This window comes from Equus przewalskii, chromosome 4, assembly GCF_037783145.1.
Source record: "Equus przewalskii isolate Varuska chromosome 4, EquPr2, whole genome shotgun sequence".
NCBI lineage: Eukaryota > Metazoa > Chordata > Mammalia > Perissodactyla > Equidae > Equus > Equus przewalskii.
The window spans coordinates 9786232-9810902 of NC_091834.1; the positions used below are offsets into that span (position 1 = coordinate 9786232).

At 40.0% G+C, this 24671-nt stretch overlaps 1 protein-coding gene across 6 annotated transcripts in view; it reads right to left on the reverse strand.

Annotated features, from left to right (window-relative positions):
• Nucleotides 1–24671, reverse strand: part of AMPH (amphiphysin) — a 227339-nt gene that overhangs the window by 46113 nt on the left and 156555 nt on the right. For all 6 annotated transcript variants that reach the window (XM_070615428.1, XM_070615426.1, XM_070615429.1 and 3 more), the window contains exons 8-11: nucleotides 21764–21839; nucleotides 20979–21061; nucleotides 18476–18614; nucleotides 17216–17344 (exon numbers count right to left, since the gene is read on the reverse strand). In XM_070615428.1, the coding sequence (XP_070471529.1) occupies nucleotides 17216–17344; nucleotides 18476–18614; nucleotides 20979–21061; nucleotides 21764–21839 (427 nt within the window). The remainder of the gene's footprint in view (nucleotides 1–17215; nucleotides 17345–18475; nucleotides 18615–20978; nucleotides 21062–21763; nucleotides 21840–24671) is intronic.

Below are 24671 nucleotides of genomic sequence, written 5' to 3' on the forward strand. Positions count from 1 at the left end.
GAGCATAAGATAACACTTTTCTTAGTACATCTGCACTCAGTGTAGAAGGAAATGCTTAGACATCATATATCGTAAATCATGCAATTAGTCTTGAGTTACCTATTTAGCAGCATGATTACTCCCATATACTTTTGAAAATTTGACAAGAATAATGCTCTTCTGAGATCCCTCTTTCTTTAAAAGTTACCATCACAAAACTGTCAACTGATTCCCTTGGCCCCTATTCAAAATCTCTGTAAGTTTTGTTTTTCACCAACTTTTATGTTGGCACAAATTATATTTTTCAAATTATGCAAACACTTATATTACACTTAGAAAGTGCTTGGCACTGTTCTAAGAACTTTATACACATGAACATTAATTCATGTTAACGCACTTTGCTGCAGTCTAATGACGACAACACCATTATCGCCTTTAAAGAATTGCTTTTCTACATTCCCCAAACTGCATTTTACCTGCATTGTCTAATCCTTAAAAAAAATCATGGGGCAGATGGCATCATTTCCCCATTTTAGGATGAGGAGAATGGGCTAAACGAGGTTATATTATCCCGGGTTCCTCAGCTGCAATGCCGTTGACACAGGACCGTGCACAGCCAGATACATTTGACTCCAGGGCTACTCCAGGCTTCTGATGAGACCCGGTCCCACATTTCCCAAACAGTTTGGGACCCCAAGGATCTGCAGAGGAATTCTTGACATTTTGCAAGTTCTCCATGAAAATTTAGCCCACACAAATATCCCCATTAGTCCCTTATGAGCCTAACAGATCCTCTTCGGGAATCTCAAATGGGAATTTAGAGATGAAGGATGAACATAGGCGTTAGATTGTAATGAGCTATGCTGAGACCTTTATTGAGATAAATCTAGGTCTGTACCCCAATTTTGCCACTTGCTTGCTGTCTCTGTCGAGCAATTAATTAATTCAGCTTCTTTGAGCCTCTATTTCTTCATGCAGAAAATGAAAGTGATAATACCTAGTAAGATCATCATGAATAATAAAGACAATAAATGCACTATACACAATATAAGAGAAATACTCAAAATGGAAATGAAAGCTATGTTGTTATTAGTTACTATTAGTAATGATGTATAGGTGTGTAAAATTACTGTCATGAAATATCCATAATACCAGTTTGGCTGACTTCAAAATGTGCAGCTGGCTTCTTCAGGCTCAATTTCTATGTGGTTTTGCTCCCTTAACCTTGAGTGTTATCCCTCAAGGCACTACATCAAAGCGTGATTTGACAGAGCTACAAAAAGACCAAAAAAGGGTTGCCTGTTTATGTAGTATCTCTTCATAAAGGGCAGAGAAGTACTCACAACTCTGTCATTACATGTTGAAACACAGTCACATGTAATTTCCCTTAACATAACAAAAGGAAACTTTTCTCATTCCTTACACCTACATCAGCATTAGAGTAGGTCTGATGTGGTCCCAACATGCTTGATCTTAAGTACTGTTTTGCCATCAGAAGTCTGGGAAATGGGACCTGGAATGTGCTCCTAAGGACGGAGATGTGGAAACCACAGTGGGGAGATATATTCAATGGGAAATTAGTACCCATTATAATAATCTTCTGTGTTATACTTCATGAAGAGTCTTCTGCTAGGGAGTTCTATGTTTACAATTAAGGGACCAGATTTCTTCCAGTAGAGGTGTACAATTTAAGCATAATCCTTATGCCTAGCCTTGCCATGGCCTCATGATAGATGGAGTTTACTTCCTTATCCCTTGGCTTGAGATCGACCAGGTGTCATGCTTTGGCCAGAGGATGTTAGTGAATATACGTAAACAAGACTACAAAGGTGCATGTATGGCTGACTTGCTTTTTTTGTATCCCTGCCATTCACCAAGAAATGTACAAGCTTTGGGTGGCCACTGGCCAAGGAGGATGGGAGACACATGGAGCACACCTGGACCCATTATAACTAAATTTTTCAAATCCAGTGTTAAAGAGAAATTCTGAAAAGTGGCCAAAGAAAAAAGAAATGTCACTTACAGAGGAACGACATAAGAATAATAGCAGATTTAGCACCAGAAATAATGTAAGCAAAAAGACAGTGGAGCAATATCTTTGAAGTACTGAGAGAAAGTAACTGCGAACTTAGAATTTTATGCACCTTGAAAATATTTTTAAAAAACAAAAATGAGATGAAAATTTTTTCAGACGTACAAAAGCAGCAAGAATTCATCACCATCAGATCCGTACTACAACTAATGTGAAAGGATATTTCTCAGGCAGAAGAAATAATCCAAGATGGAAATATGGATCCACACAAGGGAATGAAGAGCACAAGAAATGGTACCTACATAGGTAAGCAACTGATTGCTTAAATAAAAATAATATAAGTGAAGTTCATAACACAGGTGAAAGCAAAGTGCATGGCAAAAAAAGCACAAAAACCAGAAGAGAAGAAAAGTAAGTATACAATTGTGAGCTTCTTGTACTATACCTGATATGGTATACTACCATTTGAAGGTAGGCTCTAACACTTAAAATGTATACTTTAAGCCCTTAACTTAACCACTAAAATAACAAAATAGCAAATTACAGCTAATAAACAGAGAAATAAAAGAGAATAATAAAAATGATTAGTCCAAAAGAAGGCATAAAACATAGGTATAAGGGTACAATAGAAAACAAATATGAAGGTGCTAGATTTAAGCTTCACCATGTGAATAATCACCTTAAATGAAAATGGTCTAAATAATATAACGACAGGCAGAGATTATCAGACTAGATTCAAAAAGCAAAACTCAACTAGGTAACTGCCTACAAGAAACTACCTTCAAATACAGAGATACAAACAGGTTAACAGTAAAGGATGAAAAAGATACTATGCCAATTTAACCAAAAGAAAGCTGGAATAGTTATATGAACGTCAAAGTAGGTTTCAAATCAAAGGATATTACCAGGGTTAAAGAAGGTCATTTCCTGATATAAAAAGAAGTCAATTCCTAAACATTTATGCATTCGATTTTAGAGCTTTAAAATACATGAAGCAGGGGCTGGCCTGGTGGCACAGCAGTTAAGTGTGTATGTTCTGCTTCAGTGGCCCAGGGTTTGCCGGTTCAGATCCTGGGTGTGGACACGGCACTGCTTGGCAAGCCATGCTGTGGTAAGCATCCCACATATAAAGTAGAGGAAGACGGGCACGGATGTTAGCTCAGGGCCAGTCTTCCTCAGCAAAAAGAGGAGGATTGGCAGCAGATGTTAGCTCAAGGTTAATCTTCCAAAAGAAAAAAATACATGAGTCAAAACCAAGAAAACTGCAATACAAAATAGAAAAATGTACAACTTTGTAGGGGAGATTTCAATAGTCCTCTTTCAATAACTGAAAGAACAAGTAGAGAGAAAATCAGCAAGTTATAAAAGATAAAGACAAGACTATGACCCAATTTGACCTAATTTACACTTATAAAACACGCCACACAACAGCAGAACACACATTCTTTTCAAGTGTGCATGAAACATGAAACATGACAGACAGTATTGTGGGACATAAAAAATTCTCAATAAATTTAAAAACATTCAAATCACACAAAGCATGTTCTCTGACTACACTGGAATTAACTTAGAAATCAGTTACAGAATTATCTCTGGAAAATCCATAAAAATTTGGACAAGAATAATACTTTCTAAATAACCTGATGAGTCAAAGAAGAAATCAAAGGGCTGGCCCCATGGCCTAGTAGTTAAGTTCGGCACACTCCACTTCAGCGGCCCAGGTTCAGTTCCCAGGCACAGACCTACACCACGAGTTGGCGGCCACGCTGTGGTGGTGACCCACATACAAAATAGAGAAAGAGTGGGACAGATGTTAGCTCAGGCCAAATCTTCCTCATGCAAAGAGAGGAAGATTGGCAACAGATATTGACTCAGGGTGAATCTTCCTTAGCAAAAAGAAGAATAAGAAGAAACTGAAGTGAAAATCAGAAAAGATTTTGAGCTGAATGAAAATAAAAACAGTATACCAAAATTTGTGAGATGCTGCTAAAGCAGTACTTGGGGGAAAATTTATAGCACTAAACCCCATATAAGAAAAAAAGAAAGCTCTCCAATCAATAACCTCAGCTTCTACCTTGAAAATTAGGGGGGGAAAAACACAGAGCAAATAAAACTCTAAATAGAAATGGGGAAAATTATACATATCAGAGTGGAAATTTATGAAACAGAAAACAAGCTAGGGGGCTGGCCCGGTAGCACTGCAGTTAAGTTTGCACATTCCACTTCTCGGCGGCCCAGGGTTCACCCACAGGTTTGGATCCCGGGTGAGGACATGGCACTGCTTGGCACACCATGCTGTGGTAGGCGTCCCACATATAAAGTAGAGGAAGATGGGCATGGATGTTTGCTCAGGGCCAGTCCTCCTCAGCAAAAAGAGGAGGATTAGTGGCAGATGTTAGAACAGGGCTAATCTTCCTCAAAAAAAAAAAAAAAATGAAAAGAAAAGAAAACAAGAGAGGCAATGAGTATCAATAAAACCAAAAGGTAGAGCTTTGAGAAGATTAATAAAATTGATAAGCCTCTAGCCAGAGTGATAAGGGGGAGAAAATAAAAAAAAAAAAACAGAGAGGGCACAAATTACCAATATCAAGAATGAGAGAGGGGGCATCACCACTGATACTAAAAGGAATAATAAGGAACTATTATGAGTCACTTTATTCCAGCATGTTTGACAATTTAGATGAAACAGACAAATTTCCTGAGAAACGCAAATTCTAAATCTCACTCAAAAAGAAACAGATGAACTGAATTGCTCTCTATCTATTAAAGGAATTGAATTTATAGTTTAAAACATTTGTCCACAAAAAAACAACCCTGCAGGCCCAGATGGCTTCTCTGGTGAATTCTACCAAACATTTAAGGAAGAAAAAATACCAGTCCTACACAATCTTTTCTGGAAAATGGAAGAGGAGCTAACACCTCCCAATTCATTCTATGAGGAAGCATTACCCTGGTACTAAAATCAGAAAAAGACTTTAAAAAAACAAAAACACCCCATGGACTAATACTCCTCATGAACACAGGTGCAAAAATTTTAGAGAAAGCTTTAGCAAATTGAATAAAAATATATATAAAAATATAATGCATCATGACCAAATGCGGTTTATCTCAGGAATGCATCATGGATTTACCATTTGAGAACCAATGGATGTGATTAATTCATCATATTAACTCAGTAAAAAAGAAAACTCATATGATCATCTTCATAGATGTATAAAAAGTATTTGAGAAAATCCAAATGCATTCCTGTTCAAAAGTCTCAACAAAGTAGGGAAAAAAGGCAACGTCCTCAAACTGATAAAGGGTATCTATGGAAACTTACACCTATCATCATGTTTAATAATGAAAGACTGGATGCTTTTCCCCTAAGATCAAGACAAGGATGACTGCTTCATACTTCTATTCAACGTCATACTGGCAGTACTAACAGTGAAATAAGGGAGGAAAAACAAAAAAAAAGCTATCTAGATTAGAAAGAAAAAAGTAAAACTATCTTTACTCTCAGAAGATATGATGATCTATCTAGAAAATCCAGTGAAATATACAAAAGGCTAAAGGAACTAATATTGAGTTTAGCAAGGCTGCAGGATATAGCATCAATATTAAAAAACTCAGTTGTGGGGCTGGCCCGGTGGCGCAGCGGTTAAGTGGGCACATTCTGCTTTGGCAGCCCGGGGTTTGCTGGCTCAGATCCCAGGTGGGGACATGGCGCCGCTTGTCAAGCCATGCTGTGGGAGGCATCCCACATATAAAGTAGAGGAAGATGGGCACAGATGTTAGCTCAGGGTCAGTCTTCCTCAGCAAAAAGAGGAGGATTGGCAGCGGATGTTAGCTCAGGGCCAATCTTCCTCAAAAACAAACAAACAAAACAAAAAAACCTCAGTTGTACCTATACATAAGAGTAGGAACAACCAGAAACTAAAACTTTAAAAATATGATTTATAATAGCACTAAAAGTATGAAATACTTACAGATCAACTCAACAAAAAATGTGAAACATCAGGACACTGAATACTATAAAACATGGCAAAGATCAATTAAAGAGGATCTTAATAAAGGGAGAGACAGACTGTGTTTATTGGTAAGATAAGTCAATATTATTAAGATGTCAATGCTCCCCAAATTGATCTACAGATTCAAGGCAATACCCATCAACATCCATACTGAGTTGAATACTGTATGCCCCCCTGCCCCGCCACCCCCTGCAAAATTCATGCCCATCAGGAACCTGTGAATGTGACCTACTTGGCAATAGGGTTTTTGCAGATGTAATGAAGTTAAGGTGAGGTCAAAGTGGATTAGGATGGGCCTTAATTCAATAACTGGTCTCCTTATAAGAAGAAGGAAAGCTGGATACAGAGACACAGGAGAATGTCATGTGAAGATACAGAGCACCCACACACACAGGGAAAAGGCAGTGTGATGACAGAGGTAGAGACCGGGATGATGTATCTATACACCAGTGAACACCAAGGATTGCCAGCAACCACTAGAAGCTAGGAGAAAGGCAAGAACAGATTCTCCCAAGAGCCTTCAGAGGGAGCACATCCCTGCTGACACCTTGATCTCAGATTTCTAGCTTCCAGAACAACGAGAGAATAAACGTCTGTCATTTTAAGCCACTCAGTTTGTGGCACTTTGTTACAAGAGCCTAGGAATCTAATTCAATATCCCAGAAGGTGTTGTAGAAATTTACAAATTGATTCTCAAATTCATATGGAAATTCAAAGGCCCTAGAATAGCCAAAAAAAGTCTGAAAAAAGGATAACAAAGTTGAAGGACTAAGCCTATCTAATTTTAAGACAGGATAAAGTGACTAATCAAAATAGTGTGGTACTGGCATAAGGGAGGCAAAGAGATCAACGGAAAACCACAGTCCAGAAATAGAAACACACCTATGGACAACTGATTTTCCACAAAGGTACAAAGGCAATTCAGTGGAATAGGGAGAGACTTTTCAACAATTCTCCATCCATATGTAAAGAAATAAACTTCAAGCCATGCTTTGCACCATATACAAAAATTAACTCCAAATTGGTCACAGACCTAAATGCAACACCTAAAGCCATAAAACTTCCAGGAGAAAACCTTTGTGACCTTAGGTTGAGCAAAGATCTTTTTTGATGTGACATGAAACGTATATTTCATAAAAAATGAAATGGATAAATTGCACTTCATCAAGATAAAAATCTCCTGCTCTTCACAAGATATTGTTAAGAGAACGACAGAACAAACCACACACTGGGAGACAATATTTACAAATCATACATCTGATAACAAACTTGTATCCAGAATATATAAAGAATTCTCAAAACTTGATCAAATAAATTAATAAATAATTACACAAGCAAAAGTTTTTAATAGACACTTCACCAATGAAGATATACAAATGTAATAATGTTCTCCAGACTCATCCATGTTGTGGCAAATGGCAGGATTTACTTCTTTTTTAAGACTGAATAATATTCCATTAAATATACATACCACATTTTCTTGATCCATCCATCAATGGACACTCAGGTTGCTTCCATAATTTGGCTATTGTAAATAATGCTGCAATGAACATGGGAGTACAGATGTCTCTTCGAGATACAGATTTCATTTACATTTATTATGAATATAGACCCAGAAGTGGGATTGCTGGATCATAAAGTAGTTCTGTTTTTAATTTTTCGAGAAACTTCCATACTTTTTCTATAATGATTGTACAAGTTTATATTCTCCCCAAATGAGTACAAGTCTTCCCTTTTCTCCACATTCTCACCAATACTTATCTCTGGTCTTTTTGATAACAGCCATTCTAATGGGTGTGAGGTGATATCTCATTGTGGTTTTGATTTGCATTTCCCTGATGGTTAGTGATGTTGAGCACCTTTTCATATGCCTGTTGGCCATCTGCATATCTCCTTTGGAGAAATGTCCATTCAGGTCCTTTGCCATTTCTTAATCCAATTATTTGTTTTTTTGCTATTGAGTTGTATGAGTTCCTTATATATTTTGGATACTAACGTTTTATCAAATACATAGTTTGCAAAAATTTTCTCCCATTCCTTAGGCTGCCTTTTTACTCTCTTGATTGTTTTCTTGGGTGTACAGAAGGTTTTTATGCTAAGAAAAATAAGCCAGACACAGAAAGACAAATACTGTATGGTCTCACTTATATGTGAAGTCTAAAATAGTCAAACTCATAGAAGCAGAGAGTAGAATGGTGGTTGCAGGGGCCGGGGGAGGGGGAGAAGAGGAGATGTTTATCAAGGAGTATAAAGTTTCAGTTATGCAAATCCTAGAGATCTAATGGTCAGCATGGTGACTGCCATTAAAAATAATGTTCTATATACTTGATATTTGCCCAGAGGATAGCTCGTAAGTGCTCTCATATCATCAACGTCAACAACAACAAAAAGAAGGTAACAAGGTGAGGAGATGGGTATGTCAATTACCTGGATTGGGAAAATTAGCTCACAATGTGTACATATATCAAAGCATCAAGTTGTATACCTTTGTTACATACAATTTAAATTTGTCAATTATATCTCAATACAGCTGGGGAAAAAAAGAAGACATACGGATGTTAAACAACTACATGAAAAGATGACTAACATCATTAGTCATTAGGGAAATGCAAATTAAAATCACAATGAAATACCACTATACACCTACTGGAATGGCCAAAATTAAAAAGAGTAATCATACTAAGCGTTGGAAAAGATGTGGAGGAACTGGAACTCATACAATTCTGATGGAAACATAAGTCTAACTACTTAGAAAAGTTTGGCAGTTTCTTAAAAGGTTAAACTTATTCCTACCATATGATCCATACACCCCTAGGTATTTACCCAAGAGAAATGGAAGTGTGCGTACACACAAAGACTTGTATACAAATGTTCCTGGCACCTTTATGTACAACAGCCAAAAATTGAAAACAATTCAAATATCCATCAATAGATGAAAAGAAAAACTGTGATAGATCCATACAATGGGACACCACTCGGCAATAAGAAGGAAAAAACTACAGATACATGCTACAACCTGGATGACTCCCATAACAATTATGTTGAACAAAAGGGGCCAGACCAAAAAGGGTACATACTGTATAATCCCATTTAAGTAAACTTCCAGGAAATGCAAACTAATGTGTGGTGACAGAAAGAAGATCAGTGTTTGCCTGGAGATGGTGCAGTGTGTGGGGAGGAGCAGGAGGGATTACAAAGCAACACAAGGAAATTTTTGACAGATACCTTCCTTATCTTGACACTGGTGATGGTTTCATGGGTGTAAACATATGTCAAAACTTATCAAAATGTATGCCTTAAATATGTACAGTTTATCGTATGTCAATCATACATCAATAAAGCTGATTAACAAAAGAAAAAAGAAGAAAATATCCTAACAATAGGAGATTGCTTAAACATACCACATACAGAACATCCTCAGAATAACATAGTGTTCTACCGCAATTTAAAATGATGCAATACAGATTAAATTGACACGAAAATATCTCTGCTATGTTTGTAGTAAAGAAATCACAAATTACAAAACTGATATACAACGATCAAATTTCCAAAAATACACCTTTCAGTCACTATTTAGAGAGAAAGAAAATGTGGCATTATATAAATTAAATTAGTAAGAGTAGTTTTTGCTGGAAAATAGAAATATACTTCCTTTTTTACTTTTTGTTTCTCTGTAATTTACTAAATTTTCTATAGGAACCATGCATTCTTTTGGGTATTATTATTTTTTTTTCGAGGAAGATCAGCCCTGAGCTAACATCTGCCAATCCTCCTCTTTTTTCTGAGGAAGACTGGCCCTGAGCTAACATCTGTGCCCATCTTCCTCTACATTATATGTGGGACACCTACCACAGGATGGCTTGCCAAGCGGTGCCATGTCCACACCCGGGATCCAAACCGGCAAACCCCAGGCCACCAAAGCAGAATGTGCACACTAAACCACTGCGCAACCTGGCCAGCCCTGGGTATTATTTTCATAAGCATGTCTGGTAACAGAGATTTCATCTTATAGCTTAGCCACAAAATATTCAGGAATAACACTTATAGTCTCCGAACCATCCCCCAAGGCTGCTCACAGATAGACAGACACAAACACACACACCCCCATAATGATTTATCCTGCCCCCCGGCCCAAAGCCCCTCCAACATATGGTTGTATATCCTAGTTATAAGTCCTTCTAGTTCTTCCATGTGAGCTGCTGCCACAGCACAGCAACTGACAGAGTGGTGGTGTGCTTCCACGACCAGGAAGCAAACCTAGGCCGCCCAAGTGGTGATAGCACCAAACTTTAACCATTAGGCCATCAGGGCTGGCCCAATGACTTCTTAGTCATAACACAACACTACAGTGAGCCAGATTACAGGGAGGCCACAGGTATCACTTCTTCCAAAGAGTTTTTTCCATTTTTTTCTTTCATTAAACCTATTTTGAGAACATTTACTATATCCCAGGTATTGTGCTGGACATTTATCTCATAACTTCCCAATGAGGCAGGGGAGTTTGGATAAGGATGCTCAAGACAGAGAGGATAAATAAAGTTTTTAGGAAGAAGGGCAATTGGGAGTTGTTTTTCTTATAATAAAATGCCTTTTACTGAAAGGGCACAAAATAATTTACAATTTTTATCAGTGAGTAAAACAGCATTTTATCAGTAATTATGATGAAGTAGTGGCCCAAGGAAATTTAACTTTGTGGTTGGAAGCCTATGATAAGACCACTGTGGATGGGTACGCTGTAGTCAATACAAATAATGGTAATGACTATAGGACACTGACACGGTTCAAGAGTTTTATATTTGCAATCTTAAGGGGACATCTTTCAAACATTTAAAATGATGTTTTCAAGATTTCATTGCACAAGTTTATTATATATAAAACTTAAAAAAGAATATAATTAATGCCCATTTACCCATGACCTAGACTCGTCAATTTTTATCTTGTTGCCACATTGGTTTCATGTGCTGACTCCCATCTACACAATCCTGCAATACCATAACGAGCTGACAAAATAAACTAAACGTTCTGGGGAACTGTTTTCCTAGGTTTTTTGTTTGTTTGCTTGCTTGCTTTTTACTGGAACCAGTTGCTAGACTACAAACTTATTCTTAGCGTAGCATGCCATGAGTTTTGCTCATTGCCCTCACATATACTATGACTAAGAGTGTAAAGTTGTCAGTAATGAGAATAGACATGGCAGGGAAGACCGATCAGGCCTCCGCTTACAATGAGGTTCTCTTAAGACTAGTGGACGGACAAGTGGCTAGAAGACCCTTCTAGCACTATCCAGGTATTTACCAATAACATCACTGGTGTGTAACAACCTGAAAAACTTTGCTAACATCAAAAACCCAAAGAAGTTCTAAAGAACACGTGTCCTGAATATTGAGAGAAGAAAGAGTTAAAATAGATTTGCTCATGTACTGGATGTCTAGTCTCTGCTATTCTTCAGGTGCTTAAAAGGCTGGTGCACATGGACTACAGCCTTCTGCTTTCCATGTCTGCCCTGGGAGACCACAGTGGGGCAGAAAGATGACAGGCTCCTCTCTAAAGCAGGGATAATGACCTGCAAATCACAGGAACGATGGCAAAACCGGACTGAACAAGACCCTGCATATATAACAGACTCAGGAATATAGACATTCAGTAGCCATCCCCATTCTGGCTGGGGGCTCAGCCATCACTCATTCGCATGCTTCCCCATCCTGAGCTCCTTCTCTACTCCCCACTCATCCTTTGGCTCTTTCCTTTCCTCCTCCTGCTTTCCTCTCTGTGCCAGCTAACCACCACTCCCTAACCCACACCTCAAACCACATTCGAAAATACAAAAACTCAAAAAGGGTTCAATCACGAGATGCCCTATAAGGGTGTACAACAGACGATACAAAATAGGGGGAAACTGGGAGGGGTCTGGCCATTGTTAGACGCTCTAGAGGCTGAGAACCATGGAAGGTTGTGAGGCCAAATAACTCAATGATTGAAGAATACTGTCAGAATCCCATATGATAAACGAACTGCACGGTTTGGTTATCCCTGCTCAAGGAACGGAGCAATGCTGTGGGTGATCCACCACGGCGATAAACTGACTGCATTTGGGCTTGAAATGCACTGTATATTTTTCTTCCTTCCAATTTTCACCTCACTAATTCTTTCTATCTTAAAAGAACATTAACATGTTTACTTTGAAAAAATATCAACTGAAAGAAGAAGCAGCTGGTCTAGAAAGATGCTACATTAAAAAGAAAAGCCATGGTGGTATTTAAAACCAGGTTACAGATACCCAGGAATGAGCAGCGCATATGCGCATAATTGCAGGCTGGCCTCATCAGGATTGTGGAGAGAAAAAGGGGCCATTTGATGACCTTATTTTCCAAGTTGAAAACCTATTTCAGTCTGATTGGCTAGGAAAAAGAGGATGATTTCATGAACTTAAAATGTAAGATGCAGTACTTGGCTGCAAAACAGAAATATAAAAGTAGCATAGTTAATGGTGCTAAATGGATCCCGACAGACACAGGATTTAAAGGCTGTGCTGATGTCTCCCCTTCCAGCACAGCAGGCACCCCCAACAGAAGCCATGAGAAAGGCTTGGAGGAATAAGCTTGGGTGTTCAAAAGATAATCCCTCTGGATTTGTAAATGGGAAAGCTCTATCAGAGAGAGAAAAACTGCAACATCATTGTTGGGAAAAAGATTGAGGCAAAATAGTTGGGGGTATCCGCTATGAGAAAAATCCCCAAACAGGCCATCTTTTCTCCCTTCTGCCACTTGACAGGAAGATGGGCAAGCACAGACGCTGCCCCAGACCTTACACCAAAGGAGGCTCCTCCACTTTTGAGCACCTTGCTTGAAATTTTCTAAATCCTCCTCTGGTTGTGGGGACCAGCTGTGGCTGGCAGTGCCAGTGGTCAGGGCACCCCGAGTCTGCACTACAATCTGCTTGGGCCTGGCCCCATCTCTCCTCTTTGGAGCACTCCCCGACCCTACTCCATATGGAGGGTCCATCACATGCCCCAGGAACTCTGGGGGTCACATCCACCAGGTTGTTGGGACCGTGGTGGCCAGGCTTGCTTCCGACAAGGTGGCTGGTGAGCAGTTTGCCCCTCTGGCTGGCATGGCATTTCATTTATGGAATCTCATGAGACTTGCCACCAAGATGTTGCTAACATGCTCATGTCAAGTGACTCAAACTGTTTAGGTGGACAGAGACCTCCAAAAAAATTTGCTCAGGGCCACAATCCCTAAGGAAAGCCCTGGTGAGAGGGAAGCATGAACATCTGAATTAAAGTTAAATCTTCAAGCGAAACTAGAAAGCAACTCAAAACATTCCTGGAAGAGAAAAGAAACAACCTTGCACGTATACATATCTATGTGTATATAAATGATGGCTTTTTTCGTCTTGCTCTCCTGTTAAAATCTTATTCCTGTGCCACAAATTTAGTTTCCAGGGACATAATAGCTTTTAAATCCTCCTTTTTAAAATGTCTTACCAAACATCCATTTCCCAGGAACAGGGCTTTTTGGGGAAGGGGAGATTGTCTGGGAAACTCTGATTTAAACAAATAGGGCTTTTGCTGCAGAATTTCTCAGAGATTTGAACATGCTGACATGAACTATGAAAAAGCAAAAGGGGATGCAGCCCCTCCCAGCCTCATATGACCAAGGACCCCCTTTTCCCAGCATCTTATAGGAATAGAAGGAAAATGCGGTTTTAAAAGAATAATGCAGGAAAACACACACACGTATACACACGGGATGTCTATTAGGTGTCTGGGAGGGAAAAATAGAGAAGGATGGGTTCATCCTTTGGCAGGTCCATTTCTGTATACAGCTCTTTGAGCTTGACACTCAAGCATCTTCCGGTAAGCAGGTAAGGATATTTCCCAAAGATTCTGAGATGTATTTAAGGTTTGGGCCATTAGAGGGCTCTGTAGGCCTGACCGATTTCTGTTTCCAATCCCAGGACACACTCAAGAGAATCATCGCTGTGATGAGGAACACAAATCCATCAGAGATGAGGAACATTGCAATCATCACATTTTGAGCTTCTGGGTGGGATTAATACAAATGCTTTTCCTCCCCATAAAGCATATGATAAAAATAGCCAACTGGGGACATAAACCTATCTGTTAAATATAGAATGACCCATTAAATATTTTTTAAATATTAAAATAAAATTTAGATGGACCACTCTCTATTATTACAATATATGTGTCTGGGAGAAACCTTTTCAGATACATCTGAGCTGTCTAGCTTTCAATATTCTGTTTCCTCGCAGCTGACATTTCATTTTCTCCTGGCATTTCTATTTATTCTTTTTCATCATTTCTCTGTGCATGTCCAAAAACATTACTGTCCAGATGAGACAAACCATTCATTTACAATACATATCTTGATGGACAATCTTATCAACACATAAACTACTATACGCATACATGTGTGTGTGAGTCCAACAGCCCTAAATACGGAACATTTTAAGTCACACTATTTTTAAAGGGAGCAGTTATAAATGGTCAGTCATGACATACACTTGACTCAAATAGATATTTCCCTGGAAGAAATCTGTTCATTCACTGTGGTAGTTTGTTCATGGCCACAAATTTGTACCACATGGAAATCCTGATGGCCTAAAACTGGTTCTCACAACGTGGTCCCAAGAGCAGTGGCATCAACATCACCTTGTTAGCAAAGCAGATTCTTGGTCCCCACCCCAGATCTGCCGAATCAGAGTCTCTGCTAGTTGGGACCCAAAAGGCTAAAGTAACACAAAATGGCTCTATTGATATCTACAGAGGAAACTGTCAAGACGCTTCAGGAAAAGGCAGCATCTGTAAATTTGTAAAGAAAGCTAGATTACATCACTCGATAAGTGAGAAAACAGACTGAAATATAAATCACTGCTTCATTCTCTCTCTTGACATCAGGACGTGAGACTAACAGCCACTGAGTCAACGCAAATGCTTCAAGTCATACACTGTGGTCCACCTGCTAGAGCTAGATTGCTTCTCAGATTCAGCAAAAATGACAGAAACCCCCTTCTGCCTCCTCCCCAGATTAAAACAATACAACATAAATGCAGTTGAACCCCCAAAATGCACCCCCATAAAGTCTCTGGCGGTCAGTTTTTGCAAAATCACCTGGCAGACTAACGGACATGACACACAGCCAGTAAGTTATAAAAGGTACTGGTGGAGGGGTGCTTTTCCTTCCCTTCCCAACAGCCTTGGAGTCGTGCATTCAGACGAGGCAAGCTGGGGCCGGTGGCTCTACCAGCTGATGGCGTCACTGCAGCAGCCACAGCTGGAGATGGTTCTGCTTTGAAAGGTGGGTCCTCTCCCTCTCCTTCAACTCTTCACTTTTCCCATCACTCTCACTCAACAATACCAGCAAAAGTTAATGCTCCTAGAAGTACATAGGGGCCTCTTCTGGTATTTGTAATTTTAAAATGTGCTTTCATTCTTTTTTTTTTTCCGTCACCATGAAGGACCCTTAGATGAGTTAGGAAACTGCAAATAAAGAAACATTTTAAAGAAAGAATCCCATCTTTATTTCAGAACTAGTGATACATTTTCTCTACTTCGGCTGCCTTAAATGCTAAATGGAAATGTCGTCAGCTAAGTACACAAGGCTTCTAGGTGACCACATTCTCGATTTGTGATGGAATTGAGAGGGTGTTCTTGGAGGGTCCCAGTGAAAGCAACTTGAGTAAGGGTATTATCACCGTCCGACACACTCACTTCGAAAACTGATGCAGCAAAAAAGAGAACGAAGCTGAGCTATTAGCAGACACAAATGGCCAGCACGACTTGGAAATGAGAACCATTCAAGTTTGGTGCCAGGCAACTGGCAGATGCAGGGACAGATCATTTGGCTCTAAGACAGTTACCCCTGGTGGCCTCTGTGTTTCCACAGACATAATTGTCCATGCACTGATAACCATGCTATTCCCCCTCCTAAAACGAGCTGCTAAATCACATTTCAGGCCTGAGTTAGCTCATCAAATTCAGCATCTCGTACAAACAACAGGAGGCAAACAATCACTAAAGCATGGTACCTACTGATAAATGCTCTTGAAAGGGATGATAAACGATTTGCCACCGCGTTGCTCCTGACTTCTTATTTTCTGAGCTCCCTGTTACTAGTACATTATTTCCATTACCATCAACAGTATGTGACTGTAATTGGGATGTTGTACATAGTGTTGTTATCAATGCGTTCCATAATTATAGTATCATGTTCACACCTCTTGCAAAATGTAACTATTTCTGACCCTGAGGACACTGGGAGGAAGTGATATTGGCATGGCTTCCCTTTAAGACTTTCACTCCTAAAGCAAAGACATGGCGTCTATGGCATTAGGAGCAGCCCTGGAAGTCAAGACTATTCTTGAGGCAATGGGACAGCCACACCACTAGCAGGGACAGGTCTGCAGACCAACGAGAGCACTGTCGGTGGAGCACACGCACCCAGGGGTCTTTGAAAGCAGGAGGAATGCTAATGTTTCCATTTGCCAAATCACATAAATGGATTAGACTCTGCTAAAGGTCAAAAGACTTAAAAATAGGCGCCTGTTTTCATTTCATTTTCCTATTCTCTACTAGGAATCAACATGAAAGAAATAATGAAGGCATAAACATGAATGAATAGTGCTGGCGAAGTAACAGAAAAATTGGAAGCAACCTGTGGCCACAATCAGGGTTTGGTACATCCATCTGATAGAATACTCTGGCTAAACATTTTTTTTGAAAAGACAGTATTATGATATGAAAAAAATGCTCAATAAAATTAAGTAGAAAAGTCAAGAATACACAACAATACAATCTGAATTTTGTGGTGCAAAATCAATAGATACCTAGAAAAAAACTGGCTAAAAGAAAATAAACCCAAGTCCATTAGTGGCTTTGTCAGAGTGGTCTGATTTAAGTGATTATTAAAATTCTTCATTTTGCACTTTCCAATATTTTCCCAATTTTCTAAAATAAGCATGTACTCCTGTTAAGAATTTTAAAAAATGAGTATTTTCAAATACTGTATCTCTCCTATTTGTGAATGCTTCATACATACCAAGCAAACCTAAACGACAACTGAAATTAGACTGTTGCCTCTAAGGCCTGCCGCTTTCCTTAGAGGGGACCTCAGAGAGTCCCTCCACCATGGGACCTTCGTGGACATCCCAGTGTGTACCAGGCACTCACCTGGGAAGGTGTCGTCACACTGATTTCCGGAACAAAGTTGTCCTCAAAGAAACTGATGATGTTCTCTGGCTGCAGTTCCTTTGTCGGAGTGACTTTAGGCAGCGGTGGGACAGGAGGACCCTTCCTTGTCTACAAAGCATTCAAGACAAACAAACAGTGGTTAATTCAGCCTAAGAGGATGCACACGAGGTGCAGAAATGTCATGTGAAGGGAGCGAGGCAGACAGACCGACCACTGATTGAAAGGTAGCTCTGCCTATAGAAATAACCTACCTGATTCAGGTAAAGAATGCAATCTACTTGGGCGGCTCTCTGAACACTGACAAGCAAGGGTCCAATGAGACGTATTCAGGCTACGAGGCTCCATTCATCCCAACACAAGTGCTATCCACACAGTGGGCCACAGGGTCAGGTCCCTGTGCCTCTAAAGCTAAACTAAGGCAAGACCTTCTCTGAAGTAAACTGAAAATGATATCTCACTCCAGCAATAGATTAGAATTTTAAAACTAAAATCAAGCAAGCTTTTCACTGGAATCAGCGAGATCACCTATAGGCAGCACACATTTCACTGTCCACTCCAGTATTCTGAAAAGTAAGAACTTTGGAAATCTATCACATACATCTTCTATGACTCTCCTGAGGTCCAGCCACACACACGGAACCTTGAACCAGACTGCAGACTTCAAGATTCCTAAAGAAATTTCATCTTCACCCAAAGATAAGGGTGGCAATTTTTCTCTACATGTACCTTTTCTGGCCCTTACTGTTTCTTCCTTTCACTTGTTCCACACACTTTTGGTGAGCACCTACTCATATGCAATATACTGTGGCTGATACAAAAAAAAACGTGAAATGACAGATAAACAGAACAGTTGTTCTTGGCCGTATTTGCCCCAAGTGTTATCTAAGGTGCTACAGGAGGCGGGTTTCATGGAGAAGGGAGGATTAAACGGAGCCTTGAAGGAAAGGATTCGGAAAAGCAAGAGATGGGAGAAGAGAAGACCATGCCAGCCTGAGGAAGCTGAGATTGCATAGAGAAGTCTCAACACACTCAAGCAGAGAAGGTGTGAGGAAATATAAAAATCCACCTAAGAAACTAAGGGGAGTCCTTAGTGACGATCACAGTGCCTGGAGCCTCACCCCTCAGAGACTCTCCACCTGGAAACTCCTCTTTATGCCCCAGCAGCGTGGGTTTATCCCAGCTGGGGTCGTCTCACCACGAGTTCTTCCATTTCCCCCAGTATACTTGATCTCTGTCTACCTGCGAAGGTGACCTAGGCCTTGCTGGTGCAGGAGACGCAGGTGCCAGTGTATGATTGGGGCTTGCTGTCGGGCTCGGGATGGGCGAAGGCTCCTCGGGCGGCGATGGCGTCTTCGCGATGCGGAGAGGACCAGAATCACTAGATGCACACATAAGAGTAAGTAAGGGGCCTTCTCAGAACAGTACTTATTTATCAGGGGTCCTCCAACCCAGAGAAATCCTGAGGCATAACAGGTGCTGTGTCATCTATCCCCCTTTCCAGGTTATTCTGGTTATTATTGATGGTGATGGTGATAATTGGTACCATTCACTGTACACTGTGTGCCAGACCCCGTTCATATGCTATCTCTAATCACCACAACACTCATGCGTTATTGTCCCCACTTTACACGTAAGTAAAGTTGGGCACAAAGAGGTTAAAAACCCTAAAGACACTCAGTAATTCAGAGGATCTGAATTCAGGCCTTAGTAATGCAAACCCCCTGTTCTTTCCACTATGGCAAACAGGCTCTACGAGAATCTTCCAAATATACGCTGAATTAATGGAACTCATTTCACTTCTGATTTACAAAAGAATCTTGCTGTCATAATCTATGAAAAAAAAAATTCTACCCTGAAAATGATCAATTTTATGTAAAAAGGCATTCTTAGGATGGTGCTAAGATTTTGTAGGGGTGCTTTCTGACAACATTTGGGAATCAATTCATTAACTGTTTCTCTTTCTACAACTTATGGAACACAATGATGCAACTCAGACACTCGGCAATGTGCAAACAAATTAAGTGACGGACCAGACTTGGGAATGTGTCCTGAGAACCCGCCACGTTTCTGGCACAGGGCCAGATGCTTGTGAATAGCCCAAAGGCAATGACTAAGAGGACACTTGGGACACATCCTTCACTCTAAGAATTTCTAAAGTCTACAAATCAAGGGAACAGGTATGTACCCCAAAATAAATGAGCATGTACACCATGGCACGGTCTACATATTCAAGGGGCCGAGGGAACGGGTCCTGTGGAGAGAACACGGATGTGCACACGATTGGGCCCATGCCAGCAATCATGGCCTCCATGATTGGTCGGGAGCTCAGCCCCAGTTGATCTTAATAAGATCCCACTGAGCTCACTCACTCCCTCATTTTGCGGAGGAACGTTGAAAAAAATGAAAGGAACATTTGTTAAGTGGCCATGGCCCCATGTTTATCTTCATTTAATCTGATTCAGCAACATTGAAATTTTCAGATGGATTTGTCTTTCACCTTTCTATCAGGGAGCAACCCTTAATTTTTTTCATGTACTTCATTCCTAAAACATTCTAATGTCATTTTGATGTTATTACAATTCTCTCTTTGTCCCCAGCCCCATATCAAAATAACTGTACTGGAAACAACAGCTCTACCCCTTTCATGTATTCTTTTAGGCAATGGTCTTTCCCGTAGAAAGAGAAGATATACGTAAGGTTCACTTGGTATAGCAGCCGTGGCAGAGACTACAAGTACAGCTAACCCAAAGAGCATGGAATAAGAAACTCAGCTGCCCCCAGAGAGATCCAAACACTGAATATGGTGATGGTGGTGCCTGTGTAGGAGTGTGTGTGTTTTTATATGTGCAGGCGTATGAGTGTATACACTGACTGATGTTAAAATCACAAATATAGAATTTCAGGACTGTATATTACCCTAGAATATCTGTTTTATTCAATAGCATCTTTTTTTTTTCTATTGACTAAAAAAAACGAGATCTTTAACCAGAGAGGTTATTGGACTTAATCAAGGAAGGCAAAGCAAGTTAACTACAGTCATAAACCTGAAAGCTGGGTCTTCTGACTTCCAGCCAAGGCTCACTAGCCTGCATTCCTTGAGTACATAATGCCTGAGAGGGATGGAATAAAAGGGATTCCAAAAGCACAGGAGAAAGCTGGTGTGAAGCCAAATCCTGGCAAGGCAGACAATATACCTATGGATCACTGGGCCGTCGGTGTATTTGACAGGCATACCCAAAATAACAACGTGTAGTAAACCAAAACAACACAGATTTTCCCAGGTCGAGTTAGGAGGGAAGATGATTGTGAGGTCTCACTGCTTCCTCTTTCCTTTCCCAAAATGGCTTCATTACAGATGCCAGCACCAATGATAAGCACCCGGATGGTCCTGAGTTTGGGAGATTCCTTTCTTCTCCAAAGAAAGTAACAAGTACACAACTAGAAATTATATGTTAAAAATTTACAGCATTGCTGTCAGGTCCTGTGGAAATCAGAGAGAGGCAGATAATCTATTCCATCGTGACAGTGACAAAAGCCCATGTAGGGTAAATCTGAAGGCTAAAGGTAGATGTTAAAGGACAGACCGAAGGCTGGCGTCAGCCTCTAGATGGAACGGCCCCTCGGTTTTGGATTTTTATAGGATGAGTAGAACAGTATAGGCTGGGACAGACTGCAGACACTGCAACAAGCATGGCATTCAAGGTGCAGGGACATGAACTTGGCTGTGATGAACATGGCCTACCTGGGAGCTCCTTGAATGGTGAAGGCCTTGTCAGCGTGCTGGTCGCCCAGTTTCGTCATCACTTCATACAGTTTGTGGCAAAGCTAAAGGGACAGAGGCCACTTGTCTATTAGCTGCAAGTCATTCTGGTGCCAATTCAGGCTATTGCCCCAAGACAGGAATTGCTCATTGAAAAGCTAAGAATCTTATGATCGTATCTATGGTACCAGTATAATTTAAATTCTGTATATGGTCCCACTTAAAATTCATGTCAAAACTGAAAGACTACGAACAGAAATAAACTAAGAAAAACCAAAATATATTTATTAACCAGAGTATACAGCAGAAAAAAAAAACATTATTTACATTTACTCTACTAAAATCACACAACCACCCAGCTCAACTAAGAAAATATTAGTGGATGACAAAGTGGCTGATGATCTGAATATTTGGAGATGAAATTTCCCTCAGCCTAAAGTATCACTTAAAACTCCAACTTTAAAAGCTGACTGAAAAAAAAAAAGACTGTGACAAGAGAAAAGGAATTTGAAAACAGAAATAAAATCAGGCAGCGATTCATGACAGTATTTTTTATATCTAAATTTTATAACTAAAACCTCTAGAAGATATAAAAAACTATGTGGTCACTACAAAAAACTGTAGAAATATTACTACGAGTCATAACACTTAAAAGAAATATGCAAGAGAGTGAATTCTTCGCATGACGCTACACCGTTTCATTTGCTGCCAGAATAAATGTTCATTTACTTTACATTCCATAAGTAAAAATAATCATCGTTACTCACCACCGCAATTTCCTTATGAAACTTGGCCTCAAGGCTGGAGACATTTTTGAAAGTATTGACATAAAATCCAACTCGTCTGCCATGTGGAGATTCAAAGAGGAAAGAAGAGAGGAGAAAGGCCAGTCTGCAAAACTGTGTTTTTAATGTCAACGAAATCTACTAAAAATAGGTTTTCTTATATAATTTTGAAAAACACTAGATTAAATAAAGTAACCCAAAGTATGCCCAATCTTTCCTGTGAGCAAAAATAACATTTTTGAGCATAGAGCGTGACCTCCTCTAAAATGTAATCAATACTGTAAGACACTGGTTTTCACACTTTAATGTGCTGCAGAATCACCTGGAGTTTGTTTTGGATTCAGTAAGTCTGAGGTGGGGCCTGAGAACTTGCATTTCTAACACGTTCTACGTGATACTGATGCTGTTGGTTCCAAGACAACACTTTTGGAATCAATGCCCTAAGAATTTGATTGTATTTTAGATAGACAGACAGATAGATAGATAGATAGATAGATAGATAGATAGATAGATAGATAAAGGTTTGGGGATACAGATTTTTATTACTAATTCTTATAAAATATAAATGGGCCAGTTTTGGTACCATATATTTGGACTCTGAAATTTGTTTAACAGAGGGAAATTAAAAAACCCACAAATTAATTACAATTCTTTAGCTAAAGTGAGAACGTGCTATCACTAAGAAAATAGAAACATAAGCTGTCCATTCACAGCACCTCACATGTGTTTGTGAAGCAAAGTCATCAGTGGCGGTGCTCTGTGACATGAGCAGAGTCCCTCAGTCTTCATTTTTATGTCCCTAAGCACACCAATCACACACGGATTCAGCCCCATGCACCCAGTATAAGCTCCCTCTGTTTTTACATGAGGGTTCTTTGGACCCTGAATTGACTCAATCCTTCTGAATCCATCCAAGTAAATTACTGCTGTGACTTAATTCATGTTCTTGTTTCAATAACATTCTCGAAAATAACCCCAGCAATCTGATTAGTTAATTAGATTCCAAATCTCAATCAAGAATCAAGTAAGGACCTAGATACAGAAACATTAGGTAGGCCTAATATATGGAACAAAAATATATTTAGGGAGTTTAGAATATAGTTAGGGAATAAGAATGTGCCTGCACACAGTAGGCACCCATCTTATTTAAAGAGTGAGCTGAAAGGATAGAAAAAAGGGGTCTTCCCGTAGTCGAGCTGCAACTTGCTGTGTGTAGGATTCCAACAAGCAGAGGTGGAAGAATGCTGCATTGCCATGAAAGCCAAAAGAAAGAGCAGCCATCTAAGCACTTTCATACATTTCCTCACTTAATTCTCATAACTACCCCTGAGGCAGCGATCCTCAATTTATATCCAGGGAAACTGAGGCATAGAGAGATTAACTGTCCAGGGTCATGCAATTAATAAATGAAGAACCAGTATTTGAATTTAAAAGGAGGAAAATGCAATAGAAAAGCACGGAATGTTTGTCAGGAAATTCTGCTTAAGCATGAATAACGTTATGTCAGTGCTACCAAAATCTGTGTTTTCTCATGAATTAGGTGGTTTGGAATTTTAACAAAATAAAAGCTAGAAGTCCAATTTAGAGATTGAGAGATGAAATAACAGTTGAGTGCTAAATCCATCCCGCTGGTAAGATTTACTTTTTCTATGGCTTATCCTGTACCTTAAATTCCTACCACGTCCCAGTTAATCTTAATTTTCTATACCTATTGTGATCATGTGTACCTGATTTCACATAATTTTTCCTCTAATTGATTTAAAATCATATACATAATCATGTATATGTGTGTGCATATACATAAAAAAATCCTGACATGGTGTGTTTGGGAAATAGTACATACTTAGGAGTGTCAGACCAGAAGCCTGGGAGATGAGGGCCGGGTGAGGCTGATCGGTGCTCTGAGGCAGGGGACCGTCCAGACCAGGACCCACGGCAGTTACTTGCAGGCAATGGTTATTTGCAGCCCCTGGCTGTGTTTGAGACAGGGGAAAGCTGACGACTTGGATGTGTATTTGAAGAAGCTAACTAAGGCGGCAGCTGGATGGGAGAGAGAAGAGATTGCAGGAGCCCTGACAATATTATGCAGAGGGACTTGGCTCATTGTGTGGTTTGCAGAGAAATCTCCCTGGGCACTTTAAGTGGCAACCCAGGATCCCTTCTCTAGGATCCCCATAGAACAGTAATTCCTGTTCCTCATTTGATTACTCAACAAAGGGCCTAGGAGGCTCTGGGTGCATGCCTAGTGGTGGGCTAAGGTGACTCCAGGAACTAATGCAGTTAGAGGAGCACCAGAGGGGCTGATCAATGAACACATGCTACATTCATACTGGTAGGAAAGGAGCACATTTCAAAACAGCATGTGAATGTCAGTTACCGCAAAAGACCATGCACGATTAAATATCGAAAATGAGCAGATACAGACAGCTAAAGGAACTGAAAGGAGAGGGGAGCAATGGGCCCTGGAGTAGCTGCAAACATCCACTTGAGAGGACAAACCTAGGAGACCTTGAAGAATGGGTCAGACTTAAACAGAAAATGGGCGCAGATGCGGGCGGGTGTGGTGTAGTTGAAGTTGATTGGCGGGTATTATTTTATTTTCGTTGATTTTTTCACTATGATACACAAAACCCTGATGAAGATCTATGAATGAGAACTCTGTGTACAGCCTTACTATTTCCTCAGAGTAAGTTTCTTGAGTGTAAATGCCGTGTGAAAGTCACAGACAACAGAAGCTTTGACGGCCCCGCCAAACTGCCCCCACGCGGGCTGGGCTTGCACATTCCCTCAACTTTGAATGCGACTTCATACAAACCTCTGTAAATTTGCAAGGCAAGAGCCAGCATCTTTGTGAGTCACTTGTTCATGTTCTTTGCTTATTTCTTAGTGC